The sequence below is a fragment of the Bombina bombina genome, chromosome 7 (genome assembly GCF_027579735.1).
Source record: "Bombina bombina isolate aBomBom1 chromosome 7, aBomBom1.pri, whole genome shotgun sequence".
In the NCBI taxonomy this organism is placed as follows: Eukaryota; Metazoa; Chordata; class Amphibia; order Anura; family Bombinatoridae; genus Bombina; species Bombina bombina.
The window spans coordinates 576,974,915-577,002,414 of NC_069505.1; the positions used below are offsets into that span (position 1 = coordinate 576,974,915).

Genomic DNA, 27,500 nt, shown 5'->3' on the forward strand with positions numbered 1-27,500 from the left:
TACCTGATGGGTGGATTAGCCTGCTATTTATACCTATTTGGGTTTAATTGGCTTGCAGTTTTTCAATTCAGATTAATTCATAGTCTATGCAAAAAAATAAAAAATAATAATTTGAGAAAAAATAATAAATTATTGGTTTCAGTTTTCGGCCAAGTGCATCCTGGATTTTCGGTTTCGGTCCAGAATTTCCATTTTGGTGCATCACTAACCAGTACCTATACCTGCTGTACAGGTATTATGTATACAACATCTGGCTTGGTTTGTGCTATACACAGTGTAAACACCATTCGTGGTATTTATATATAGTATATATTGTGTTTGCAATATATACCTGATGTCTGTGCACAGAATACCTGATCTATATGCACCAGGCCTGCAGTGTACATCGGCAGTGTCCTGCAAGCGGTGACGGTTTTCATAGGAAACCTGGAAATCGGCCACAAATCTTCACAAACCAGGGAAGGAATTTATATATAGAGTCACTTTGTAAGTTCCTAGTGTCATATTTGCCCCTGGATTAGTTGATCCTTGTGTGTCTGTGTATTGTGTATGGATGTGTAATTAGTTTATATGCTCTGCATATCTATCAGGATGTGACATCCTGTGTGCCAGTAAATCAACACATTTTAAAGGTAGCTGCTTTTATTCTGTTTGGATTTTGTGTACAATTATGTATATGTTATTTAGGTGTTTCCTATACCTGACAGCCCTCATGTACTACATAGACATTCTGCCTGTGCAATATATCTACTATTTATAAATTGTTTCTGTACTTTTAAAAATGAAACCTAACATTTTGGATCTCCCAATTACATTTTTTAAATTTTTCATAAAGTTTTTTTTTTTTATTTAAAGCATTTCTATTAAAGGGATGGTTAAAGGGATATGAAACTCACATTTTTTCTTCAGATAGAGCAGCAACTTTCTAATTTACTTCTATTCATTTTTCTTTGTTCTCTTTGTATCTTTATTTGAAAAGTAGGAATGTAAACTTAATGGCTTTCCCATTTTTGGTTCAGCACCTGGGTAGCACTAAATGTAGCTACCAATCAGCCAGCACTACCCAGGGTGCCGAACCAAAAATGGTCTGGCTCCTAAGCTTTACATTCCTGCAACTAAAGACACCAAGAGAACGATGAAATTGATAATAGGAGTAAATTAGAAAGTTGCTTAAAATTGTTGCTCTGTCATGAATGAAAAAAGTTGGTGCTTCATATCTCTTTAAGACATTACATACAAATAATCAAATCAGCATAGTACAGAGATGCAAAGTAACCTGTCAATTTTTTTGCCTATTTCTCTCTATACATGTTGTGTATATCATATACTGACTTTTTTTTTCTTTCTCTCTAATATATACAGCTGGCCATGTTTACATCAGGTAAGTCATACACATTACGCTCCAACTCTTATCTAAATTTAACTAACTTTATGGGTCGCTGGTTAAAATGATATAAGCCAATTACTTAAAGGGACAGTCAAGTCCAAAAAAAACTTTCATGTTTCAAATAGGGCATGTAATTTTAAACAACTTTCCAATTTACTATTATCACCAATTTTGCTTTGTTCTCTTTGTATTCTTAGTTGAAAGCTAAACCTAGGAGGTTCATATGCTATTTTCTTAGACCTTGAAGGCCGCCTCTATTCTAAATGCATTTTGATAGTTTTTCACCACTAGAGGGCATTAGTTCACGTGTTTCATATAGATAACATGGAGACAGCTCTGATTGGCTAAACTGCAAGTCTGTCAAAAGAACTGCAATAAGGGGGCAGTTTGCTGAGGCTTAGATACAAGGTAATTACAGAGGTAAAACGTGTATAATTATAACTGTGTTGGTTATGCAAAACTGGGGAATTGGTAATTAAGGGATTATCTATCTTTTAAAACAGCAAAAATTCTGGTGTTGACCGTCCCTTTAAAGGGACAATAAACCCAAACAATTTCTTTCATGATTTAGATAGAGAATACAATTTTTAAAAAGTTTACAATTTATTTCTATTATCACATTTATTACATTCTCATGTTTTTCTTTGTTGAAGAGGTACCTAGGTAGGTAGCGTGCACATGCTTGAAGCCCTACATGACAGGCTATAGTGCTGCCATCTAGTGCTCCTGCTAATGTATAACATTGTTGCAAAACTGCTGCCATCTAGTGCTCCTGCTAATGTATAACATTGTTGCAAAACTGCTGCCATCTAGTGCTCCTGCTAATGTATAACAGTGTTGCAAAACTGCTGCCATCTAGTGCTCCTGCTAATGTATAACATTGTTGCAAAACTGCTGACATCTAGTGCTCTTGCTAATGTATAACATTGTTATAAAACTGCTGCCATCTAGTGCTTCTGCTAATGTATTACATTGTTATAAAACTGCTGCCATCTAGTGCTTCTGCTAATGTATAACATTGTTATAAAACTGCTGCCATCTAGTGCTCTTGCTAATGTATAACATTGTTATAAAACTGCTGCCATCTAGTGCTCTTGCTAATGTATAATGTTGTTATAAAACTTCTGCCATCTAGTGCTCTTGCTAATGTATAACATTGTTATAAAACTGCTGCCATCTAGTGCTCCTGCTAATGTATAACATTGTTATAAAACTGCTGACATCTAGTGCTCCTGCTAATGTATAACAGTGTTATAAAACTGCTGCCATCTAGTGCTCTTGCTAATGTATAACATTGTTATAAAACTGCTGACATCTAGTGCTCCTGCTAATGTATAACATTGTTATAAAACTGCTGCCATCTAGTGCTCCTGCTAATGTATAACATTGTTATAAAACTGCTGCCATCTAGTGCTCCTGCTAATGTATAACATTGTTATAAAACTGCTGTGATATAGTGCTCTTGCTAATGTATAACTGTTATAAAACTGCTGCCATATAGTGCTCTTGCTGATGTATAACATTGTTATAAAACTGCTGCCATATAGTGCTCTTGCTGATGTATAACATTGTTATAAAACTGCTGCCATCTAGTGCTCTTGCTAATGTATAACATTGTTATAAAACTGCTGCCATCTAGTGCTCTTGCTAATGTATAACATTGTTATAAAACTGCTGCCATATAGTGCTCTTGCTGATGTATAACATTGTTATAAAACTGCTGCCATATAGTGCTCTTGCTGATGTATAACATTGTTATAAAACTGCTGCCATATAGTGCTCCTGCTGATGTATAACATTGTTATAAAACTGCTGCCATCTAGTGCTCCTGCTGATGTATAACATTGTTATAAAACTGCTGCCATCTAGTGCTCCTGCTAATGTATAACATTGTTATAAAACTGCTGCCATCTAGTGCTCTTGCTAATGTATAACAGTGTTATAAAACTGCTGCCATCTAGTGCTCTTGCTAATGTATAACAGTGTTATAAAACTGCTGCCATCTAGTGCTCTTGCTAATGTATAACAGTGTTATAAAAACTGCTGCCATCTAGTGCTCCTGCTAATGTATAACAGTGTTATAAAACTGCTGCCATCTAGTGCTCTTGCTAATGTATAACAGTGTTATAAAACTGCTGCCATCTAGTGCTCTTGCTAATGTATAACATTGTTATAAAACTGCTGCCATCTAGTGCTCTTGCTAATGTATAACATTGTTATAAAACTGCTGCCATCTAGTGCTCTTGCTAATGTATAACAGTGTTATAAAACTGCTGCCATCTAGTGCTCCTGCTAATGTATAACATTGTTATAAAACTGCTGCCATCTAGTGCTCTTGCTAATGTATAACAGTGTTATAAAACTGCTGCCATCTAGTGCTCTTGCTAATGTATAACAGTGTTATAAAACTGCTGCTATATAGTGCTCTTGCTAATGTATAACATTGTTATAAAACTGCTGCCATCTAGTGCTCTTGCTAATGTATAACATTGTTATAAAACTGCTGCCATCTAGTGCTCTTGCTAATGTATAATGTTGTTATAAAACTTCTGCCATCTAGTGCTCTTGCTAATGTATAACATTGTTATAAAACTGCTGCCATCTAGTGCTCCTGCTAATGTATAACATTGTTATAAAACTGCTGACATCTAGTGCTCCTGCTAATGTATAACAGTGTTATAAAACTGCTGCCATCTAGTGCTCTTGCTAATGTATAACATTGTTATAAAACTGCTGCCATCTAGTGCTCTTGCTAATGTATAACATTGTTATAAAACTGCTGCCATCTAGTGCTCTTGCTAATGTATAATGTTGTTATAAAACTTCTGCCATCTAGTGCTCTTGCTAATGTATAACATTGTTATAAAACTGCTGCCATCTAGTGCTCCTGCTAATGTATAACATTGTTATAAAACTGCTGACATCTAGTGCTCCTGCTAATGTATAACAGTGTTATAAAACTGCTGCCATCTAGTGCTCTTGCTAATGTATAACATTGTTATAAAACTGCTGACATCTAGTGCTCCTGCTAATGTATAACATTGTTATAAAACTGCTGCCATCTAGTGCTCCTGCTAATGTATAACATTGTTATAAAACTGCTGCCATCTAGTGCTCCTGCTAATGTATAACATTGTTATAAAACTGCTGTGATATAGTGCTCTTGCTAATGTATAACTGTTATAAAACTGCTGCCATATAGTGCTCTTGCTGATGTATAACATTGTTATAAAACTGCTGCCATATAGTGCTCTTGCTGATGTATAACATTGTTATAAAACTGCTGCCATCTAGTGCTCTTGCTAATGTATAACATTGTTATAAAACTGCTGCCATCTAGTGCTCTTGCTAATGTATAACATTGTTATAAAACTGCTGCCATATAGTGCTCTTGCTGATGTATAACATTGTTATAAAACTGCTGCCATATAGTGCTCTTGCTGATGTATAACATTGTTATAAAACTGCTGCCATATAGTGCTCCTGCTGATGTATAACATTGTTATAAAACTGCTGCCATCTAGTGCTCCTGCTGATGTATAACATTGTTATAAAACTGCTGCCATCTAGTGCTCCTGCTAATGTATAACTGTTATAAAACTGCTGCCATATAGTGCTCTTGCTGATGTATAACATTGTTATAAAACTGCTGCCATCTAGTGCTCTTGCTAATGTATAACATTGTTATAAAACTGCTGCCATATAGTGCTCTTGCTGATGTATAACATTGTTATAAAACTGCTGCCATCTAGTGCTCTTGCTAATGTATAACATTGTTATAAAACTGCTGCCATATAGTGCTCTTGCTGATGTATAACATTGTTATAAAACTGCTGCCATCTAGTGCTCTTGCTAATGTATAACTGTTATAAAACTGCTGCCATATAGTGCTCTTGCTGATGTATAACATTGTTATAAAACTGCTGCCATCTAGTGCTCTTGCTAATGTATAACATTGTTATAAAACTGCTGCCATATAGTGCTCTTGCTGATGTATAACATTGTTATAAAACTGCTGCCATATAGTGCTCCTGCTGATGTATAACATTGTTATAAAACTGCTGCCATCTAGTGCTCCTGCTGATGTATAACATTGTTATAAAACTGCTGCCATCTAGTGCTCCTGCTAATGTATAACTGTTATAAAACTGCTGCCATATAGTGCTCTTGCTGATGTATAACATTGTTATAAAACTGCTGCCATCTAGTGCTCTTGCTAATGTATAACATTGTTATAAAACTGCTGCCATATAGTGCTCTTGCTGATGTATAACATTGTTATAAAACTGCTGCCATCTAGTGCTCTTGCTAATGTATAACATTGTTATAAAACTGCTGCCATATAGTGCTCTTGCTGATGTATAACATTGTTATAAAACTGCTGCCATCTAGTGCTCTTGCTAATGTATAACTGTTATAAAACTGCTGCCATATAGTGCTCTTGCTGATGTATAACATTGTTATAAAACTGCTGCCATCTAGTGCTCTTGCTAATGTATAACATTGTTATAAAACTGCTGCCATATAGTGCTCTTGCTGATGTATAACATTGTTATAAAACTGCTGCCATCTAGTGCTCTTGCTAATGTATAACATTGTTATAAAACTGCTGCCATCTAGTGCTCTTGCTAATGTATAACATTGTTATAAAACTGCTGCCATCTAGTGCTCTTGCTAATGTATAACATTGTTATAAAACTGCTGCCATCTAGTGCTCTTGCTAATGTATAACATTGTTATAAAACTGCTGCCATCTAGTGCTCTTGCTAATGTATAACAGTGTTATAAAACTGCTGCCATCTAGTGCTCTTGCTAATGTATAACATTGTTATAAAACTGCTGCCATATAGTGCTGCAGACATGTGCACACTCTTGAGCTTACATTTCAGCTTTTTAAATAAGGTTAGCAAGAAAACAAAGAAAATTTGATAATAGAAGTAAATTAGAAAGTTGTTTAAAATGTTATGTTTTATCTAAATCATGAAATAAATAAAATAGGTTTTATGTCCCTTTAAAAATACCATGTAATCTTGTCCTTGACCAAACCTTATCATTTAGGATAAAATTAAAGTATTCTCAATGGGAAGAAAACCATAACTTTGTTTTTAGGGATTCACCGAAATTTCGGCCGCAGAAACGTTTTCGGCTGAAAATGGCATTTTTGGCTATTTTGTTTTTTCGTTTTTTTTGCCTGTTATTTTCGGTAAAATTATTGCGTAGGATATTTCAAATGTGATGCTAGCCTAGAGCTGCTGTTTGAGTTAATTACTTGACTTACTCTTTTGCATATAATAATAGTTTTCTAGGACTATACTTTATTTGGATAATTGGTATAAAAAAAATACTGTTAAATCTAATTCTGTTACCCAGAACTAAATACAGAATAATACAGTATATTGATATTTTAATATTGTTTTAAGTAGGGATGCACCGAAATTTGTTCGCAGAAACATTTTGTCCGAAAATGGCATTATCGTGTTTTGCCTTTTTTTTTTTTTTTTTTTTTTTTTTTTTTTTTTTTTCTTTTCTTGGTATAATAATTATTGTGTAGCATATTTTTGTCCAATTTTAGTGTTACGTTCCATAAAAGTTTGGTTATTTTATTGGCTTGCAGGTTTTCAATTCAGTTTAATTCCTAAAATAGTCTAATTATGCAAAAAAATATATATATTTTAAAACAAGTTGGAAAAAACACATTTTCTGTTTCGGTTAAGTGCATCCTGGATTTTCCCATTCGGTTTCGGTCCAGAATTTCCATTTCGGTGCATCACTATTTGTTTTAATAGAAGATTATTTGTTTGAGGTGTGCATGTTTCCTTTCCTTTGAGGTGTGCATGGGGATTGCATTACTAATAGTGCTATAGACCGCACTATTTCTGGTGACCAGAAGGGGGGAGGGAGAGTACAATAGCGTGGCCCACTCTATTTTTAGCAAGGAAAAACCCTTAACCCCTTGAGTGCTAACGACGGCTCTGAGCCGTCGCAGAGTTTCTCACTCAGGTGCTAACGACGGCTCAGAGCTGTCGCTAGTACTCTCCCACCTTGAGGGAGATCTGGGGGCTCCCACCCGCTCCTACCCTGGTGATTGTGCCTGTAGAGTGACAGGCATCGCCGGTGACGTCATGCGTGATGACGTCACCGCACAACTTTATTTAAAAATGACAAAGGACAATATAGGGAAAGGGGGCATGCTGCTTAGAAGCCTGTATTTCAGGCATCTAAGTAGCTACAGACCCCCAAGACCCACCGTTGGAAAGGTAATCGCCTAACATTTCCAACGGTATAAGTTTTGGGGATCTGAAAAGAAAAGTAAAAAAAAAATATTTTAAAAAATGTAAAATTTAAAAAACCCTCAAATGTGCTTAGCACTCAAAGGGTTAATGACCGGTGACGTACATGGTACGCCTTGTTCATTAAAGGGTTAAATCTTGATTTGTATAGCACTAGGATGACGTGTGAGTGTTGCTTTCAACAATAAATGTCAGAGGTTATTTTGGGTTGTTTTTATAAAGAGATGTCATGGATTACAAGGTAATCCATGAACATTACCTGCCAAGATTAAGAGCAAACCATTTACTGGCACATTTATAGGCCAGCCTGTGTTTTATGTTTGTTCTATAAGCTGTGTGCAGGCTGCGTTAACCTGTTAAATAAGAACTTGCGTTAAAAGCCCTCAACAAACGTCTTGATTCAAGAGACCTTTGAATTTTGTAAGGCTGCTAATATTCCAGCCTCGGCTGAGGGCCATCAGCTTTTCAAGGGCAAGTAAATTGAGGAGATGAGGCTGTATCTCAGGGAGTATGACTGCTTAATGATGAAGAATGGGACGGCAGCAAATCTGTCTGTTTACATTTCTAGACGAGGCATAGTGCCAGGTAATGGCTGTTAAAGGGACACTCAAGTCAAAATAAACTTTTATGATTCAGACAAAGCAGCAGTTTTTAAGACGCTTAAGATCCTACTGAGCATGTGCAGAAGCTCACAGGGTATACGTATACTAGTCTGTGATTGGCTGATGTCTGTCACATGATACAAGGGGGCCGGAAAATGGGAGAAAAAATTAATTTGTCAGAAACAAATCTACTGCTTATTTGAAATTCAGAGTAGGTGATATTGCATTGTCTTTTTTATTATGCACTTGTTAATTATGCAATTCTACTGCCTTGAGTGGTCCTTTAAAGAAAACAAGAGCAGCAAATATTCCTGGATGAAGAATTATTATTTATTTGTATAGCGCTGCAAAATTCCATAGCGCTAAAGATTTTCCAATTCTGTGTTATTTTAAACGCTACCTGAAACCTGTTCTGTCGTTGTAATTAAAGGATTGGAAAACTCGAAGAGCTTGGGATTCCATAACCATATGGGTCTTGAACATTTTTTTTTATGTTGTATCCCTATGGAATCCCTATGGAATCTGGGCGGAGACTAAAACTTTTAGGTTTTGTTTCTACGTCCCCCTTTTATTATTATTATTATTATTATTATTATTATTATTATTATTATTATTATTGTTAATACGTTTTTAGAGTTGCTTAGGGGTTTGTTAACCAACCCATCAAAATCCACCCCCCCCTTCAAAATGTTCCAACTCTGCACTTGGAATCTCAACGCACAGGAAGAATTCAAAATAATAATTTATTTAAAAAGGAGCCCCTAGTTGCATGTGTTGTTGTGCTTTGATTAACCCCTTAGCCATATGGATGTAGGTACTACATTACGATGCCTAGTGTACCCTATTGACGTAGTACCTACATCCAACTTTCTGGTTCATGCTACTGTCCCCGCATTTAGCTTACAGTGAAGACCACAGCCAGAAGCAGAAGGTATCTTCCTTTAAATGGTAAGGGAAGAACTGATCATGCTCCCTTAATCATATGAAGGCAGATCGCTGATATAGACAGTGACACTCTTTCATGGTCTTATCGGCTTGCAGTGATACTGTGGGTGGTGTTGGAGGGAGGCGGGTGGTGCATCGCAGGAGGGGGAGGAAGGAGAGGGTTCCCTACACTACAGAAAAAGTTTGGTGGGGAGGGTTGGGTGACTACGCTACAGAAATTTGAGGGGCCCTATTAACAATCTCTTGTTGAGGGGGGTTCGCTACACTACAGAAACATGTTTCTATTAAAGGGGCATGAAACCCACATTTTTTTCTTTCATTTTTCAGATAGAGAATACAATTTACAAAAAGTTTCCTATTACTTCTATAAATTTGCTTCATTCTCATGTTATTCTTTGTTGAATAGATATCTAGATAGGTAGCGTGCACTTTTCTGGAGCTCCACATGACAGGAAATAGTGCTGCCATCTAGTGCTCTTGCTAATGTATAACATTAGTACTACATGACAGGAAATAGCGCTGCCATCTAGTGCTCTTGCTAATGTATAACAATACTACATGACAGAAAATAGTGCTGCCATCTAGTGCTCTTGTTAATGTATAACATTAGTACTACATGACAGGAAATAGTGCTCTTGCTAATGTATAACATTAGTACTACATGACAGGAAATAGTGCTGCCCTTTAGTGCTCTTGGTAATGTATAACATTAGTACTACATGACAGGAAATAGTGCTGCCATCTAGTGCTCTTGTTAATGTATACCATTAGTACTACATGACAGGAAATAGCGCTGCCCTCTAGTGCTCTTGCTAATGTATAGCATTAGTACTACATGACAGGAAATAGCGCTGCCATCTAGTGTTCTTGCTAATGTATAACATTAGTACTACATGACAGGGAATAGTGCTGTCCTCTAGTGCTCTTGCTAATGTATAACATTAGTACTACATGACAGGGAATAGTGCTGTCCTCTAGTGCTCTTGCTAATGTATAACATTAGTACTACATGACAGGAAATAGTGCTGCACTCTAGTGCTCTTGCTAATGTATAACATTAGTACTACATGCCAGGAAATAGTGCTGCCATCTAGTGCTCTTGGTAATGTATAGCATTAGTACTACATGACAGGAAATAGTGCTGCCCTCTAGTGCTCTTGCTAATGTATAACATTAGTACTACATGACAGGAAATAGTGCTGCCATCTAGTGCTCTTGGTAATGTATAACATTGTTGCAAAACTGCTGCCATATTGTGCTGCAGACACGCGCACACTCCTAAACTTACCTGCCTGCTTTTTAACAAAGGATAACAAGAATACAAAGAAAACTTGATAATATAAGTCAATTGGAAAGTTGTTTAAAATTGTATGTTCTATCTGAATCATTAACGAAAATGTTGGGGTTTTATGTCCCTTTAACAAACAATTTTTTTAAAAAAAAGAAAATTATTATAAACTGGGTACTGACAAGACCTAAAACTGTATACTGGCAGACTGTCTGCCAGTACCTAAGATATTGGTGATCCATGGGTGGTAGGGAGGGAGTTGTCAGGTGGGAGGGTAATCTCCACACTAAAGCTAAAATTAACCTTACAAGCTACCTGATTAACCCCTTGCCTGCTAGGAATATTAGAAGTGTGGTGCACAGCTGCAATTAGCGGCCTTCTAATTGCCCACAAACAATGGCAAAGCCAGATGTCTGCTACTTCTGAACAAAGGGGACACCAGATAAGCTTCTACAACCATTTGTGTTAGGACTTCACAAGCCGTATGTAAATAATTTCAGTGAGAAACCCAAAGTTTATGAAAAAGTTAACAATTTTTTTTTATATATATGATCACATTTAGCGGCGAAATGCTGGCATGAAATATACCAAAACGGGCCTAGATCAGTACCTTGGGTTTTCTACTAAAACAAAATATATAGGTTTGATAGGTAGATACAAAATAAATACATTTCTATTTCTGTTTGCAAGGTGTGAAAAATGCTAAAAGATCTAGGGTACTTTGGGCAAGTTGTTCTCTAAAATTCCCGGTCCTAAAGGGGTTAAAAGCTCCAGTTTTCATCTGAAAGACAACTACAAAATGTAACTTGTGTATACGAAGTGCGGAATAAAAAAAAGCAAACGTTTTGTCTCATCAAAAGAACAGACTTCCTCATTTTCATGACCGCAGCTGGTAATTTCCTAGACGTGAAATCGATTGTGGTAGTGTTGTTGTTCTTAAATATTATTTCTTTAAAGGGGTATGATAAAAAAAATTTGCTTTTGTGTTTCAGACAGAGAATACCATTTTTAAAAAAAGTTTCCAATTTATTTCTGTTATCAAAATTCCTTTGTTCCCATGATATTCTGTGCCGAAGTGATACCTAGGTAGGAATCTAGTGCACTATGTGGCAGGAAATAGCGCTGCTATTTAGTGCTCTTGCAAAACTGCTGGCATATACAAATGGGCTGGCTGCTGAGCATACTACGTCCCTGCTTTTTGACAAGATACCAAGAGAACATTTTCATTATAGAAGCAAGTTTAGAAAGTTGTTTTAAAATTGCATGCATTGGGGCCCATTTAACGAGCTCCGTAGGGAGCTTGTGGGCCCCGTGTTTCTGGCGAGTCTTCAGACAGACATCGCCGCAATTCAACCCGATCGAGTACGATCGGGTTGATTGACAGCTCCCTGCTGGCAGCCGATTGGCCGCGAGTCAGCAGGGGGCGGCGTTGCAGCAGCAGCTCTTGTGAGCTGCTGGTGCAATGCTGAATACGGAGAGCGTATTGCTCTCCGTATTCAGCGAGGTCTGTCGGACCTGATCCACACTGTCAGATCAGATCCGCCAGACCTTGTTAAATTTTGGCCTCTGTCTGAATCATGAAAGAAAATGTTTGGGTTCCATGACCCTTTAAAAAAAAAAATTAAACTTTATTGCATTTGACAGAATGTGAAATTTTAAGCAGATTTCCAATTTACTTGTGCTGTCAATTTTGCTTAGTTGTAGTTTTATTTTTTTTATTTTTTTTTTCCAGCAGCATATGCACATATCCTGTTATGGCCAGTGCACCAGTATTCAAACACCGCACCTTCTCAGAGAGTTGGCAGTGGGGTGTTATTGCTTCTGATTACGTCATTTGTTGTAGAAGCCATTGCTGACTCTGAGAAGGTGTGGGGTTTAAATACTGCTGAAAAGGCCCTCACAGCATATGTGCGTATGCTGCAGAAGAACAGTAACTTTTAACTAGAAGCATTTTCGCTTATGAAAGTATAATGCAAATATGCTTTTATTTAAATTTGGACTGCACCAAGCACATTTCATTTTTGACCTTTCTATACCTTTAAAAAGTTAATCCTGAACTCCTGAGTTTACCTATTTTGCTTTTCAACAAAGGATACCAAGAGGACAAAGCAAATTTGATACAGGTAAATTGGAAAAGTGGTTAAAACAGCATGCTCTGTCTGAATAATTACAGTGTCATTTTAACTTCATTCTTGACTTTGATAGGTCTTTGCCCTCAACCATGTTCTTTACAGGGGTTAAACTCATGAAATCATGTTTGGATAGAGCATATATTCAAAAAAAGAAAACCTCCAGTTTACTTCTATTATCAGATTTACTCTCCTGTCCCTTTAATGAACGTTCATTTTTGCATTTAAATGTCCTTTAAAAAGGAAGGAGTTACTATGGCTTTTTAACACTTTCTAGTTTGTGAGGGTCTTTTCTTCTCCTCCCTTTGGTGGAATGAGCAAGGTTTGAGGGCATTCAACACAGTTACTGTCAGGTAGGAAACCTGGGTTTTCACTTCCTTATGGTACAGTTAGCAATACATAACCATTTATAAGGAACTAATCTGATGGGAGGTTGACACCCCAATTATTTCCTGCCCACTTTGGCGGCAGACGGATTTTTCTGGTTTTACTCCTGTTAAAATGAGAGGTTCTGTTCTTTCAAAATGTAGGTGTCCTTCTCATTGTTTGCATCAACCCAAGTCCATAGAGAGGGCATGGACAGGTCCTCATTTTATTTTTATGTCAGCCTTTCCTCCCTTTTAAACCAGCAACTGAATAAGCAAAGATGGCTGCTGTCTGGTTTGACTTGTGCGCCTTGAATTGCCCATCAGCACACAGTGTTTACTTCTATTTCTTAAAGGAATCGTCTAGTGGAAATTACGTTATCATGATTCAGATAGAGCATGCAATTTTAAGCAAGTTTCTAATTTACTCCTATTATCAATTTTTCTTTGTTCTCTTGGTATCTTTTAATTGAAAAAGCAATTATGTAAACATAGGAGCCAGGCCATTTTTTGGTTCAGCACATGGTAGCATTTTCTGTTTGGTGTCTAAATGTAGCCACCAATCAGCAAGCGCTACCCAGGTGCAGAACCAAAAATGGGCTGGGTTCTAAGCTTACATTCAAATAAAGATACCAAGAGAATGAAGAAAATTTGATAATAGGAGTAAATTAGAAAGTTGCTTAAAATTGCTGCTCTATCTAAAACATGATGGTTTAATTTTGACTTGACTATTCCTTTAAATAATGCAAGTCTCTATTCAAACTTTATTTACCCCAAGATAACGATCTGGGAAACCTCACAAAGGTACCAACGGCTGCATTCTCTTAATGTCCAATACCTTAGATTAACAAAGTGCCTTTTTTCAGGCAAGTAGGAGCACGACTCATCTAGCTGTCTCTTTGCAAACGTTATGATCTGTAGTCATGCAGTGCAGAATATGTTGGCGCTTTATGAACCAATATAGATAACCAAAGAGAACCTCTAGTGACACCATGTGGTTGGAAGAGTTAATGACCGTATCACATCTATTGGAAAAATTGTTGAAAAAATAAACTTTATAGATCATATTTAACACGCACATTGTAAAAGTACACATTTTAAATTTATGTACCTAACAATGTGATTTTACTGGTCTTCCTACTAGTTTGAAAGCCTTTAGATACTTGGAGTCTTTTAATCTGTTGGCGATGGTCTTCTGCCATGGTTTTTAATTTTTAAGCATTTCTGAAGATTTTAGTACACGTTGTATAATACTGGCTGGGGGAGGAAGGCATAATCTTAAAGGGACAGTAAAGTCATAATTAGACCTTCATAATTTAGACAGCATACAATTTTAAACACTTTTCTAATTTATTTATATTATTTATTTTGCTTCCTTCTCTTGGTATCCTTTGCTGAAAGGTTTATCTAGGAAAGCTCAGGAGCAGCAAAGAACCTTGGTTCTAGTTGCTGATTGGTGGCTGCATATATATATATATATATATATATATATATATATATATATATATATATATATATATACTGATTGTCATTGGCTCATCCATGTGTTCAGTTAGTACCCAGTAGTGCATTGCTTCTCCTTCAACAAATGATACCAAGAGAATGAAGCAAATTTGATATTCAAAGTAAACTGGAAAGTTGTTTAAAATTGTATGTTCTACCTAAATCATGAGCGAATAATTTGGGGTTTCATGTGCCTTTAATGTACAACGGCCCTTGTTTCAAATGTACAATCAATGTTCTAAGAAAGTTGGTAGCAATAAAACCTTTGTCAATAATCTACAATACCTCCTTCAGTACGTCTCAAATTTACCATTTTTAATATACATTTTACCATTAAAGGTACTCTGCAGTTAGTGCCACTGGATGCCTGCTTTTTTCTTTTTGCTGCTCATTTAAAAAATAAATATAAATCCACAACCAAGGGCACTAGCTGCACAGCACCTTTTGAAAATCATTTGTATCTTTAAAAAGCAGATTTGAAAAGTAGTGAAGAAGATATTGAATATTTCCGTGTAGAAAATGTTGCCAGCCGGTGTTTGTTATGAAGTAACTGGGTGGGGCAGTCAAATACTTTATTTATGAATTTTATGTAAGCTATCCAAGGCACAGATTCATTTCATAATTTAACATAATTTTTTTTTTTTTTTTTTAAAAAGCCCAGTGTCCTAATACCGATGACTTTCTAAACGTTTCACGTGGTCTAATTACATTTCAGTCTTGTGCTTTTCTCTAGCAAATATGTTAAACATGTTAAAGGGATAGTAAACCCCAACATTTTCTTTTATGATTCAGATAGAACATACAATTTTAAACAACTTTCCAATTTAATTCTAATATCAAATTTTCTTCATTCTCTTGTTATCCATTGCTGAAGGGACAGCATTACACTACTGACAGGAAGCGGAAAATATCTATTTAGCCTATCACAAGAGACAAATGTACGCAGGCACCAATTAGCAGCAGCTCCCACTAGTGTAGAATATGTGCGTATTCATTTTTTTAACAAGGGATACTAAGAGAACGAAGCACATTTGAAAATAGAAGTGAATTTAGAAGTGTCTTAAAATGACATAATCTGTCTGAATCATGCAAGTTTCATTTTGACTTTCCTATCCCTTTAAACTGGCATTTCAGTAGGATACCGTGGGTGGGGACTCTGATCTCAACGTCTCTTAAACAAGAATGTTGCCCCAAATAATGTGTAATGTTTAGAATGTTTTGAATATGAAGCACTAGACAGCGGAAGTATCGTATTCTGACTCAGGGTCAATTTTTGACTAAAACAATTTTTGAAGGCCGGCGATACAAAGTGGGCTGAAAAACAGAAAAAAAAAAAAAAAATGTTTTGAATATAGGAAACCATTCTAGGAATGGTGAACTTTCCAAATCTCACCCTTGTGGTTATACTGCGGCTTAAACCCTTTAGTGTCAGTACGTTCTCTGCCAGTTGTTTCAGCCTAATGATCAAGTTTAGCTCACATTTCCAGTACTCACGTGATAAATGCACATTTGCAGCTCACTATTTTAAATAGGTTACACTTTGTGACAACTGTAAACTGTTTTTTGTAGACTAGAAATATTATAACCAAATTGAATTTCCTGTTAACCTGAATAATCCTTATGGTAAATCCTACAAGCCTGTCTTTTTTGTAAATGTAACATTAATTTGCTTTTCTTTTTGCAGTGGTTAGAGACTCGACCTGAGCGTCAGGAGTGCCCTGTTTGTAAAGCTGGGATCAGCCGGGACAAAGTCATTCCTATATATGGCAGAGGAGAAAGCAATCCGCAAGACCCCAGGTAACGACACAGTGATGTGCACATTGCAGGGTGGCACAGACAGAAGGGAGCTATGAGCCTGTCCCTCCCCCTGAAGGGTGACACAGACAGAAGGGAGCTATGAGTTTGTCCCCCCCCCCCCCCTGCAGGTGACACAGTTACACAGACAGAAGGGAGCTATGAGTCTGTCCCTCCCCTGCAGATGACACAGTGACACAGACAGAAGGGAGCTATGAGTCTGTCCCTCCCCCTGCAGGGTGACACAGTGACACAGACAGAAGGGAGCTATGAGTCTGTCCCTCCCCCTGCAGGTAACACAGTTATACAGACAGAAGGGAGCTATGAGTCTGTCCCTCCCCCTGCAGGTGATACAGTGACACAGACAGAAGGGAGCTATGAGTCTGTCCCTCCCCCTGCAGGGTGACACAGACAGAAGGGAGCTATGAGTCTGTCCCCCCCCCCCTGCAGGTGACACAGTGACACAGACAGAAGGGAGCTATGAACCTGTACCTCCCCCTGCAGGTGACACAGACAAAAGGGAGCTATGAGCCTGTCCCTCCCCCTGCAGAGTGACACAGTGACACAGACAGAAGGGAGCTATGAACCTGTCCCTCCCCCTGCAGGTGACACAGACAGAAGGGAGCTATGAACCTGTACCTCCCCCTGCAAGTGACACAGACAGAAGGGAGCTATGAGTCTGTCCCTCCCCCTGCAGGTGACACAGTGACACAGACAGAAGGGAGCTATGAACCTGTACCTCCCCCTGCAGGTGACACAGACAAAAGGGAGCTATGAGCCTGTCCCTCCCCCTGCAGAGTGACACAGTGACACAGACAGAAGGGAGCTATGAACCTGTCCCTCCCCCTGCAGGTGACACAGACAGAAGGGAGCTATGAACCTGTACCTCCCCCTGCAAGTGACACAGACAGAAGGGAGTTATGAGTCTGTCCCTCCCCCTGCAGGGTGACACAGACAGAAGGGAGCTATGATTCTGTCCCTCCCCCTGCAGGTGTCACAGTGACAGACAGAAGGGAGCTATGATTCTGTCCCTCCCCCTGCAGAGTGACACAGACAGAAGGGAGCTATGATTCTGTCTCTCCCCCTGCAGGTGTCACAGTGACAGACAGAAGGGAGCTATGATTCTGTCCCTACTCTTGCAGGGTGACAGACAGAAGGGAGCTATGAGTCTGTCCCTCCCCCTGCAGGGTGATACAAACAGAAGGGAGCTATGAGTCTGTCCCTCCCACTGCAGGGTGACACAGTGACACAGACAGAAGGGAGCTATGAGTCTGTCCCTCCCACTGCAGGGTGACACACTGATACAAACAGAAGGGAGCTATGAGTCTGTCCCTCCCACTGCAGGGTGACACAGAAGGGAGCTATGAGTTTCTCCCTCCCACTGCAGGGTAACACAGACAGAAGGGAGCTATAAGTCTGTTCCACTGCAGAGTGACACAGTGACAGACACAGAAGGGAGCTATGAGTCTGTACCTTTCCTGCAGGGTGACACAGTGATACAAACAGAAGGGAGATATGAGTTAGCCCCTCCCCCAGCAGGGTGACACAGAAGGGAACTATGAGTCTGTCCCTCCCCCTGCAGGGTGACAGTGACACAGACAGAAGGGAGCTATGACACAGTGATACCGACAGAAGGGAGCTATGAGTCTGTCCCTTTTCCTGTAGGGTGACACAAACAGAAGAGTTATTAGTCTGTCACTCCCCCTGCAGGTGAAACAATGACACAGACAGGAGAAAGCTATGAGACTGTCCCTCACCCTGTAGGGTGCCACAGACAGAAGGGAGCTATGTGTCTGTCCTTCCCAGTAGGATCGCTAAGTGACTTAGACAGATTGGAGCCGTGAGACTGTCTCTCTCCCTACAGGGTGACACAGCAACACTGACAGAAGGGAACTAGGAATCTGTCCCTACCTCTGCGGAATTACACAGTGACACAGAAAAGTGCTGTGTGCCTGCCTGCTGGGAGCTATGAGTCTGTCCCTCCCCCTGCAGGGTGACACAGACAGAAGGGAGCTATGATTCTGTCCCTCCCCCTGCAGGGTGACACAGACAGAAGGGAGCTATGATTCTGTCCCTCCCCCTGCAGGGTGACACAGACAGAAGGGAGCTATGATTCTGTCCCTCCCCCTGCAGGGTGACACAGACAAGGGAGCTATGATTCTGTCCCTCCCCCTGCAGGGTGACACAGACAGAAGGGAGCTATGATTCTGTCCCTCCTCCTGCAGGGTGACCCAGACAGAAGGGAGCTATGATTCTGTCCCTCCCCCTGCAGGGTGACACAGACAGAAGGTAGCTATGATTCTGTCCCCCCCCTGCAGGGTGACACAGTGACACAGACAGAAGGGAGCTATGAGTCTGTCCCTCCCCCTGCAGAGTGACACAGACAGAAGGGAGCTATGAGTCTGTCCCTCCCCCTGCAGGGTGACACAGTGACACAGACAGAAGGGAGCTATGATTCTGTCCCTCCCCCTGCAGGGTTACAGTGACACAGACAGAAGGGAGCTATGTGTCTGTCCCTCCCCCTGCAGGGTTACAGTGACACAGACAGAAGGGAGCTATGAGTCTGTCCCTCCCCCTGCAGGGTTACAGTGACACAGACAGAAGGGAGCTATGAGTCTGTCCCTCCTCCTGCAGGGTTACAGTGACACAGAAGGGAGCTATGAGTCTGTCCCTCCTCCTGCAGGGTTACAGTGACACAGAAGGGAGCTATGAGTCTGTCCCTCCTCCTGCAGGGTTACAGTGACACAGAAGGGAGCTATGAGTCTGTCCCTCCCCCTGCAGGGTTACAGTGACACAGAAGGGAGCTATGATTGTGTCCCTAACCCAGCGGCACAGATAGAAGGGATCTAGGAAGCGGTCCCTCCCCCTGCAGGGTGACACAGACAGAAGGGAGCAAGGAAGCTGTACCTCCCCTTGCGGGGTGACACAATGACACAGAAGAGAGCTGTCACTCCTCCTGTAGGATGACTGACAGAAGGGAGCGAGGAAGCTGTCCTTCCTCCTGCAGGGTGACACAGTGACATAGAAGAGAGCCGTCACTCCTCCTGCAGGGTGACACAGTGACATAGAAGAGAGCCGTCACTCCTCCTGCAGGGTTACACAGACTGCAGGAGGAGTGCGACTCCTAGTTCCTTTCAGACTGTCCTTTTTTACTTTTCTCATTTTGGTTTTCTTCCTCAGGTTAAAAACTCCCCCAAGACCACAGGGACAAAGAACGGAGCCGGAGCCAGAGCACAGAACAGGAGGAGGGGTAGGTCACATTTAATATATTTATTCTTAGCAGTGGAATATAGTGAAGGGGCCTTGTGTAAACCATCTGATATTTTATCTAAATCTCTAACATTCGTCTCTCATTTTCTTCATTGCCACATTTCTCATTTTATTTTCTTACTCTCCCTCAGGGGATTCCTGGGTTCACAGATACCGGTTTCCACATGTCGTTTGGCATTGGCGCCTTTCCCTTCGGTCTCTTCACCACAGTCTTTAACACCAATGATTTTCACACCGCACCCCGTGCAGGTACATTTGCGTAAAGCTTTCGCTGAGCATCGTATGCTGCAGCAACAACGTTTTTTCAGTTTGAGCTAAAACGGTTCAATCTGTTAAACGCCATCTGTACATGTGTATATGTCACTGAATTGTACATTAAAGGGACAATCTAGTCCAAAATAAACTTTCATGATTCATATAGAGTGTAATTTTAAACAACTTTCCAATTTACTTTTATCATAAATTTTGCTTTGTTCTTTTGGTATTCTTAGTTGAAAACTAAACCTAAGTAGGCATATATGCTAATTTCTTAGCTCTTGAAGGCCGCCTCTTATCTCAGTGCAATTTGACAGTTTTTTGCAGCTCGAGGGCTTTAGTTCATGTGTGCCATATAGATAACATTGTGCACGTGGAGTTACCTAGGAGTCTGCACTGATTGGCTAAAATGCAAGTCAGTCAAAAGAACTGAGATAAGGGGCAGTCTGCAGAGGCTTAGACACAAGGTAATCACAGATGTAAAACGTGTATTATTATAACAGTGTTGTTATGCAAAACTGGGGAATGGGTAATAAAGGGATTATCTATCTTTTTAACCAATAAAAGTCTGGTGTAGACTGTCCCTTGAATACACTGTATATTCACATCTAAATAGGCAAAAAATCTCTGCTCTCAATCCAAAGCCAGACACCCCCTCTAGAACCAATCAGAGAGACTGTTAAATGTTCAATTATGTTTGCACAAAAAAACCCCCAGCAGAAACATATTTGTCACAGCCAGTTTACGTCATTTGCAACTCCAAGAGTACCCGCTAGAAGGCATCACTGATTACACGCTTCATCTAGAGCTACAGATTGTTAAAGGGACAGTAAACGCCTTGTATGTATTTTTTGTTAGCAGATGTGTTATTCTTTAGAGAACAAGTCTAAACATTTTCAACTTAAAGGGATATGAGAGCCAATTTTTTTTTCTTGCATGATTTAGATACAGCAACAATTTTAAGCAACTTTCTAATTTACTTCTATTAATTTTTCTTTGTTCTCTTGGTATCTTTATTTGAAAAGCAGGAATGTAAGCTTAGGAGCCGAGAGTTGGAGCTCCTGAAACTATCTCGCGCTGAGGTGGCTGCGTGCGCATCCAACATTCCTTTGAGGATGCGTGCGCAACTGCGACGGACACGTTACAAACGTGATTTATAGTGTAGATTAGCTTAGCGCCAGCTTTTTAAAGCAAAGGGTTAGATAGATATTTTACAACAAAAACGGAGCGCCGCTCCTGGCTCTACTGAGCGGGTCTTTTTTCTTCTCCTAAGCACATAGCGGCACGCTGTCTAGTCACAACCGGCCCGATCGCGCTATTAAACTCAACGTGGCGCACTACCAGAGCGCTTATGAGAAGAAAGAAAACCGACCCGCTCGGTAGAGCCAGGAGCGGCATTCTGTTTTCTATATAACCCTTTGCTTTAAAAACATGGCGGTAAGCTGTTATATAATTTTACACTATATGCAGAATTATTTAACATTTATTTGCTAGGTTTACTGCCCCTATAAATTTAAACAGATTTATAAATTTATGTGCGAGTGTAAAGATATCAATAACATTTATATAGTTAAAATATATACTGTATATATTGTTCGTATAATGAAAATTTCCATTGATTGTGTGTATGGGCTAATACTCCTTGGCTTTTGGGCACTTCCTGCATGGTTCATAGGTAAAATCAGCATTTATAAGAAGAGCATAACTGATAATGCATTGGATCCATTCCTGACTAAATTTTAATTGCAAAATAAATTGTCAACCTGTTTAAATGCTGTTTCGTACGGATGATAGAAAATTAAGGACAGCGTCCTCTTAACTCTGTTATATATTACCCCAGGGCTTGACAAACCCAGGAGCCAAGAAGCTACTTGCTCTTAGAATTGTACTCCTGGCTCCTAACTTTTTGGGTTATTCTCCATATATCTACTGTATATACAAATCTGATTCCTAAAAGTATGTCTTTTTAAAATATAGGAGCCAATAATGATATTTAGGAGCCAGATTTGTTTACCACTGCATTAACCCTTTTTATTTCCCCTCAGACACTGGGCTACCACTGGGTAGACAACTGGGATTGCCGAACTCCCTCTTTCTTCTTATTGCGGCCTTTTTCTTCCTGTGGCTACTCAGCGTGTGAGGACCAACGCACTCCTCTAACTCCTGCCTGTGATACAGGTGGCAGCAGTCCGCTCCAGACACTCCACCCTCATCTCCCGCAGCTGGCACTCCTGGGACAATCTCCTGCCTAAACGTCTAGATGATTCACATATATTTATATATGTATAAATATCTCACTACATAAGAATAATTACATGAAATCCTTCTTGCTGCACAACTTAATTTTAGCTGCTTTCGAGGTACTGTTTTGTTTATAGTCAAACTTATTTTATCCCTTAAAAATAACGCTTTTTTTTAATTACAAATTCTATATCTGGTGAATCAATTATGCTGTGGATTGTTTGGGGGCATTTAAAATGCCTACCATATTGTTGAATGTGTTATTTGTATCTTAATATTTTTTTTTAATGGTATATCATTCGGTGTTACTCTATATAAACACAGCCATCTAAGATTACTTTGATGTGTTTATGAACAACCTATAAAGACCTTAAAAAATAGATTTAGGGTTTTGTGGCAAAAGCAGGGAGATTATATTATATATTATTTTAAATTTGTTTTTTTATGATCTCAAAATTAAATTCACTGGGTGTTTTTAAAACAGACTCTCTGATGCTTGGTCCAACCAGAATCGTACTGCAGAACATTCTATGATTAAACCGTCACAAAAGATTCTATCCAGTATGTTTCTTATTGACGTCTAGGTCTCTGTTGTGAGATGTTATCCTCCTTCCTGGGGGGCACTAAAGAACCTAGTGACAATTGAGTATATGGATATGCTGGCTAGATCATTGCTTTCTGTCCCACGAAATTGGGCACTGGTAACTTTCGCTTCTACAAAATTCCAATTGTCAATAAATGATTTAACCTTTTATTGTGAGTTTCTCTAAGATAGGTTGGTATGTTATGAATGCGTTGAGGGTAGAATTAATGGACACATACGAGGACGATTGATGTTTGTGTGTGTGTAATCGTGTGCGGAAGAAGTTGGCCCTGCGTGTGTGAGAAGGAAAGAGTGATGCTACGTCTGAATATGTTCAGTTCATCATCTGCGACTCTTCTGCCAGATCATATGTGAAGAACTTGGTTGGGGAAATCAAAAATATGGGCTAATACCGGCTATGATCACAGCCATCGTATTCTCTACAAATGCTTACATCGTGCCAGTAGCCATGCATTTCTGTTGAGGTCACTTGAGCACCTTTTCCATAAACCATAAGCGAAATAAAACCATCTTGCTTGAGGACCCAAATACCGAAGACGGCAACCAGTACACCAAGTGTCAACGCAAAAGAAGCAGAGACATGCCATGCATTGAGTAACAAATTATGGAGAATTTATACTTCCTATTGTGACTACGGCTGTTTTTTATATGTATGGCACCTTTTGTATGGTTAACAGAAACCCAGACGTGACTAGAGTTTGGCAGTGGCAGTTATGATGCCAGGTTTTATAATTACACCTAAAGATGTTTTTCCCAATAGTGGTCTGTAGCTGTGGGTCTAGCAATAGTGCTAATACATTGTCTACAGGTGTCCTGTTGTGAAAGCTTCAGGCCACTCTGCAGGACCAGAGTATAATCCATTGTGGCAGCTAACGTGATTACTCCTTGAAGGATGTTTCCACTTTAGTTCTGGTCCCCATCTAGGCATGTAGACATCACATGATTAGGAGTATCCCTAAAGACCCACAACCATTCCTACAACTTTTTTTTCTCAAAGGAGATGGCCTAGAATTGTTATACAAGATGTTTGCTGGATTCTGTATGTTGTACCCCCATTTATAGCTGTAGTTGAAGAAGGAAATACCCTGATCCAATTAATATTTGTAAGGTGGCAAGTTTCATTGCGGTGTCAGTTGGCTTGTAATGGCTGATAATGTGGGGCCTTGTTTAGGGCAGCCTGGGTAGAGAGTCTGAAAAGGGCTTGTCATTTGGTAATGGTAGCGTAACATGAAACAGAGGCTGTTTGAAATGAGCCCTTTGAAAAATTGGACCTTTTGCTGACCCCCCCCCCCCCCACAACAGCCTCAACCAGACCACTTTTTATTATAATTTTTTCTTTTAATTACTTTAAAGTAACACCAATATCAATTTGAATCCAAGACATCTTTTTAAGGTTAACTAGAGGCATTTTTGCAATACACAAATTAAAGTAGGGCATCAAATTTTAAAAAAACTTTTGAATTTACTTTAATTAGCAAATCTGCTTTATTCCTTTGGTATTCTTTGTTGAAGGAGCAGCATTGCGTTACAGGAAGCTAGCTGAACACACTGGGTGAACCAATGACAATATGCTTATGTGCAGCCACCAATCAGCAGCTAGGTCCCATTGCTACTCCTAAGCCTACCTAGGTATTCTTTTTAACAAAGTATACCAAAAATTAGATAAAGGAAGTAAATTGGAAAGTTGTTAAAAATTGCATGCTGTGTCTGAATCATAAAAGAAAATGTTTGGGTTTCATATCCCTTTAAATTCTTTTAGTGAAAATTATAATTTGGTTTTGTAATGACTGCGAAACGTGTACTCCAGTAGGTTGTGTGCACACCCATCCAGTGCTTGTGCTTACTAGGATTAATTTGAGTGCTCTGTCCCTTTAATACATTGCAAATTACTAGGGTGCAGCAGTAATTTTTTTTTTTTTAAATAAAAATAAAGTTTTATACAAAACCACTATGCTAGTTACATTCAACACTAAAGAAAATATATAATAAATGTAACACACAGTTTATGGTGGATTTCTAAGCTGTTGTGGATCCTGGTCTTTTTCAGCCTCCGACTTGTCTATGCTTAGGTCATCACCACGGACAAATCCCCAGGGATAGTGGAGTTCCTGGAGCCCTGTGCATTTATTAAACAAAGGAGCTGGCTGCACGTTTCTAGCAAAAGAGGCTTCCAGCATAATCCCTTGGTAAATCTATACATAAATTGGTTACCAAGCTCAGGTATTCATCAGTAGTCTTGACCTACTTCCTAGAGTCTGTAATACAGGTTACACTGCCACTCAGTTGGGCTGCCCTCAAGGTCAGTGGTGGTCTCATTTTATTATTATCGGTTATTTGTAGAGCGCCAACAGATTCCGCATCGCTGTAAACAGGGTAGTAAAACAATTAAAGGGATCAAATGGGTAGAGGGCCCTGCCAAGAGTTGCACTGTTGTAATCAGCTCTTAAGAAGGTGATCTACAGACAGCTGGACTTAAGGGGGTTCAAGGGATAGCAATGGAGGAGTGGAACTGGTATAAAGTAAGGTTAGCATAGGTTGTATGCATCCCTGAACAGTAGAGTCTTTAGGGAGCACTTGAAGCTTTCAAAACTAGGGGAGAGTGTTGTGGGGCGAGGCAGAGAGTTCAAGAGATGGGAGCCAGTCTGGAGAAGTCCTGTAAAAGGGAGTGCGATGAGGTAACCAAAGAGGTGGAGAGTAGGAGGTCATGAGCAGAGCGAAGGGGACGGGAGGGAGAGTATCTGGAGACAAGGTCTGAAATATAGGGGGGAGCAGTGCAGTTGAGGGCTTTGTATGTCAGAGTGAGAATTTTGGGTTTGATCCTAGAGGCAAGAGGAAGCCAGTGAAGAGATTGGCAGAGAGGTGCAGCAGATGAAGAGCGACGTGTAAGGAAGATGAGTCTGGCAGAGGCATTCAATATGGATTTTAAAGGAGCTAGGTGGCAGGTGGGGAGACCAGAGAGGACAGAGTTGCAGTAATCAAGGCGGGAAAGAATGAGAGAGTGGATTAAAATCTTCGTTGTGTCTTGTGTAAGGAAGTGTCTAATTTTGGAGATGTTTTTAAGGTGGAAGCGGCAGTCTTTAGCCAAGGACTGAATGTGAGGAGTGAAGGAAAGATCTGAGTCAAATGTGACCCCGAAACATAGGGCATGCGGGGTAGGGGTAATGATGATGGAGTTGTCAACAGTTATAGAGATATTGGGGGTGGAGATTTTGGAAGAAGGGGGGAAAATGAGGAGCTCAGTTTTGGGGAGATTTAGCTTGAGGTAGTGAGAGGACATCCAGGAAGAGATGTAAGAAAGACGTTTAGTGACACGGTTAGCAAGGAAGGAGATAGGTCTGGTGCAGAGAAGTAGATTTGGGTGTCATTGGCATACAAATTATATTGGAAACTGTGGGACTTAATTAGGGAACCTAGTGATGATGTATAGATTGAGAAGGGAAGGGGACCGAGGACCGAGCCTTGCGGTACTCCGACAGAAAGTGGTGACGGGGCAGAGCAGGCCCCAGAGAAGGCTACACTGAAGGTACGGTTTGACAGGTAGGATTTTATATTTGATAGCCCTGATTGTGACAACAGGGGCCAGATTTGAAGCAAGACACCAAATGTGACCGTTTCAAAGATATTAGAGGACATTGGGACAAGACGAGAACAAGGTTTATGGTATGGTAATGGGGCACCTGGCCTAATTCAAATCCAGCAACATTTATTGGTATCCCTGCTATATATACAGTATATGTTATATAAGGAATATGAAACAAAAAAAAAACAAAAAAGTTTCCTACTTCTATTATCAAATTTGCTTCGTTCCCATGGTATAATTTTGTTGAAGAGATACCTGGGTATCTGTCTGGAGCACTGCATGGTAGGAAATAGTGCTGCCATCTAGTGCTCTTGCATATGAATAACATTCTTGTTAAACTGTTGCCATATAGTGCTCAAGAGACGTGTACGCTCCTGATTTATGTCCCTGCTTTTTAAGAAAAGATACCAAGAGAACGAGGAAAAATTTGATCAGAGAAGTAAATTAGAAAGTTATTTAAAATTGCATGCTCTATCTGAATCATGAAAGAAACATTTTGGATCTCCTATACCTTTTACTTTTCTTACAACTACCTGTATTTCTGTTATCAAATGTACCTTGTTATTTTGGTGTTCTGTGTTCACACTTAGCTGTTTTCCTTAAATGCATACTGAAGTAGGCTCATGAAGGGTGCATGTGTCTTGAGCACTATATGTATAATAGGCAGAATCCTGTTATTAAGGATTTGCTTACTAAATAAATTCCTAATATGGTGGCGGCGGTGGGATTCAGCTATTGGCGCCAGATGTGTTCCTCTAATATTGCAACACACGTCTGGATTTGCACAAATATTTTTGTTTTGCACTATTACACAAATAAATCTGCTGCCTGTGCCCATATCCGTTACAAGTTTAGTAAATGAGTGCCTAATAAAGAAATTCCTCTAATGACTAATGTAAAACATTGTTACAAGCATTGTGACCATAAAGTGCTCAAGATGCGCACGTTCCTGAGCCTATTTAGATATACTATAATGGAACGGAGCTGTGTTCCAACAAAGGATATGGGCCGAATTCTCAAAAACTCGCTGATATGGAGAGAAATCATCAGCTTATTTTACCAAGCACTATATTGTAAAGTAAGTGGCTCTCATTTGCATAAAGACTATTGCTAGGTTGCTAGGATTGTCCTCTAGTCCTTGAACAAGGAGGGGAACAGGATGCCACAAAAGTTAGGATGATCGATGCAAATGCGTTAAACCCCTGTGCTCTTAGGACGGCATGGGACATCCTAAAGGCAACAAGGGG

General features: G+C 39.6%; 1 protein-coding gene across 1 annotated transcript in view; it reads left to right on the forward strand.

Moving 5' to 3' along the window:
* The window catches only part of RNF5 (ring finger protein 5), a 25,737-nt gene extending 2,916 nt beyond the window's left edge, over nucleotides 1–22,821 (forward strand). Inside the window, exons 2-6 of the mRNA XM_053722004.1 lie at nucleotides 1,363–1,381; nucleotides 16,194–16,306; nucleotides 19,484–19,553; nucleotides 19,705–19,822; nucleotides 21,874–22,821. Of these exons, the coding sequence (XP_053577979.1) occupies nucleotides 1,363–1,381; nucleotides 16,194–16,306; nucleotides 19,484–19,553; nucleotides 19,705–19,822; nucleotides 21,874–21,968 (415 nt within the window). The 3' untranslated portion in view covers nucleotides 21,969–22,821. The remainder of the gene's footprint in view (nucleotides 1–1,362; nucleotides 1,382–16,193; nucleotides 16,307–19,483; nucleotides 19,554–19,704; nucleotides 19,823–21,873) is intronic.
* The last annotated feature ends 4,679 nt before the right edge of the window (nucleotides 22,822–27,500 follow it).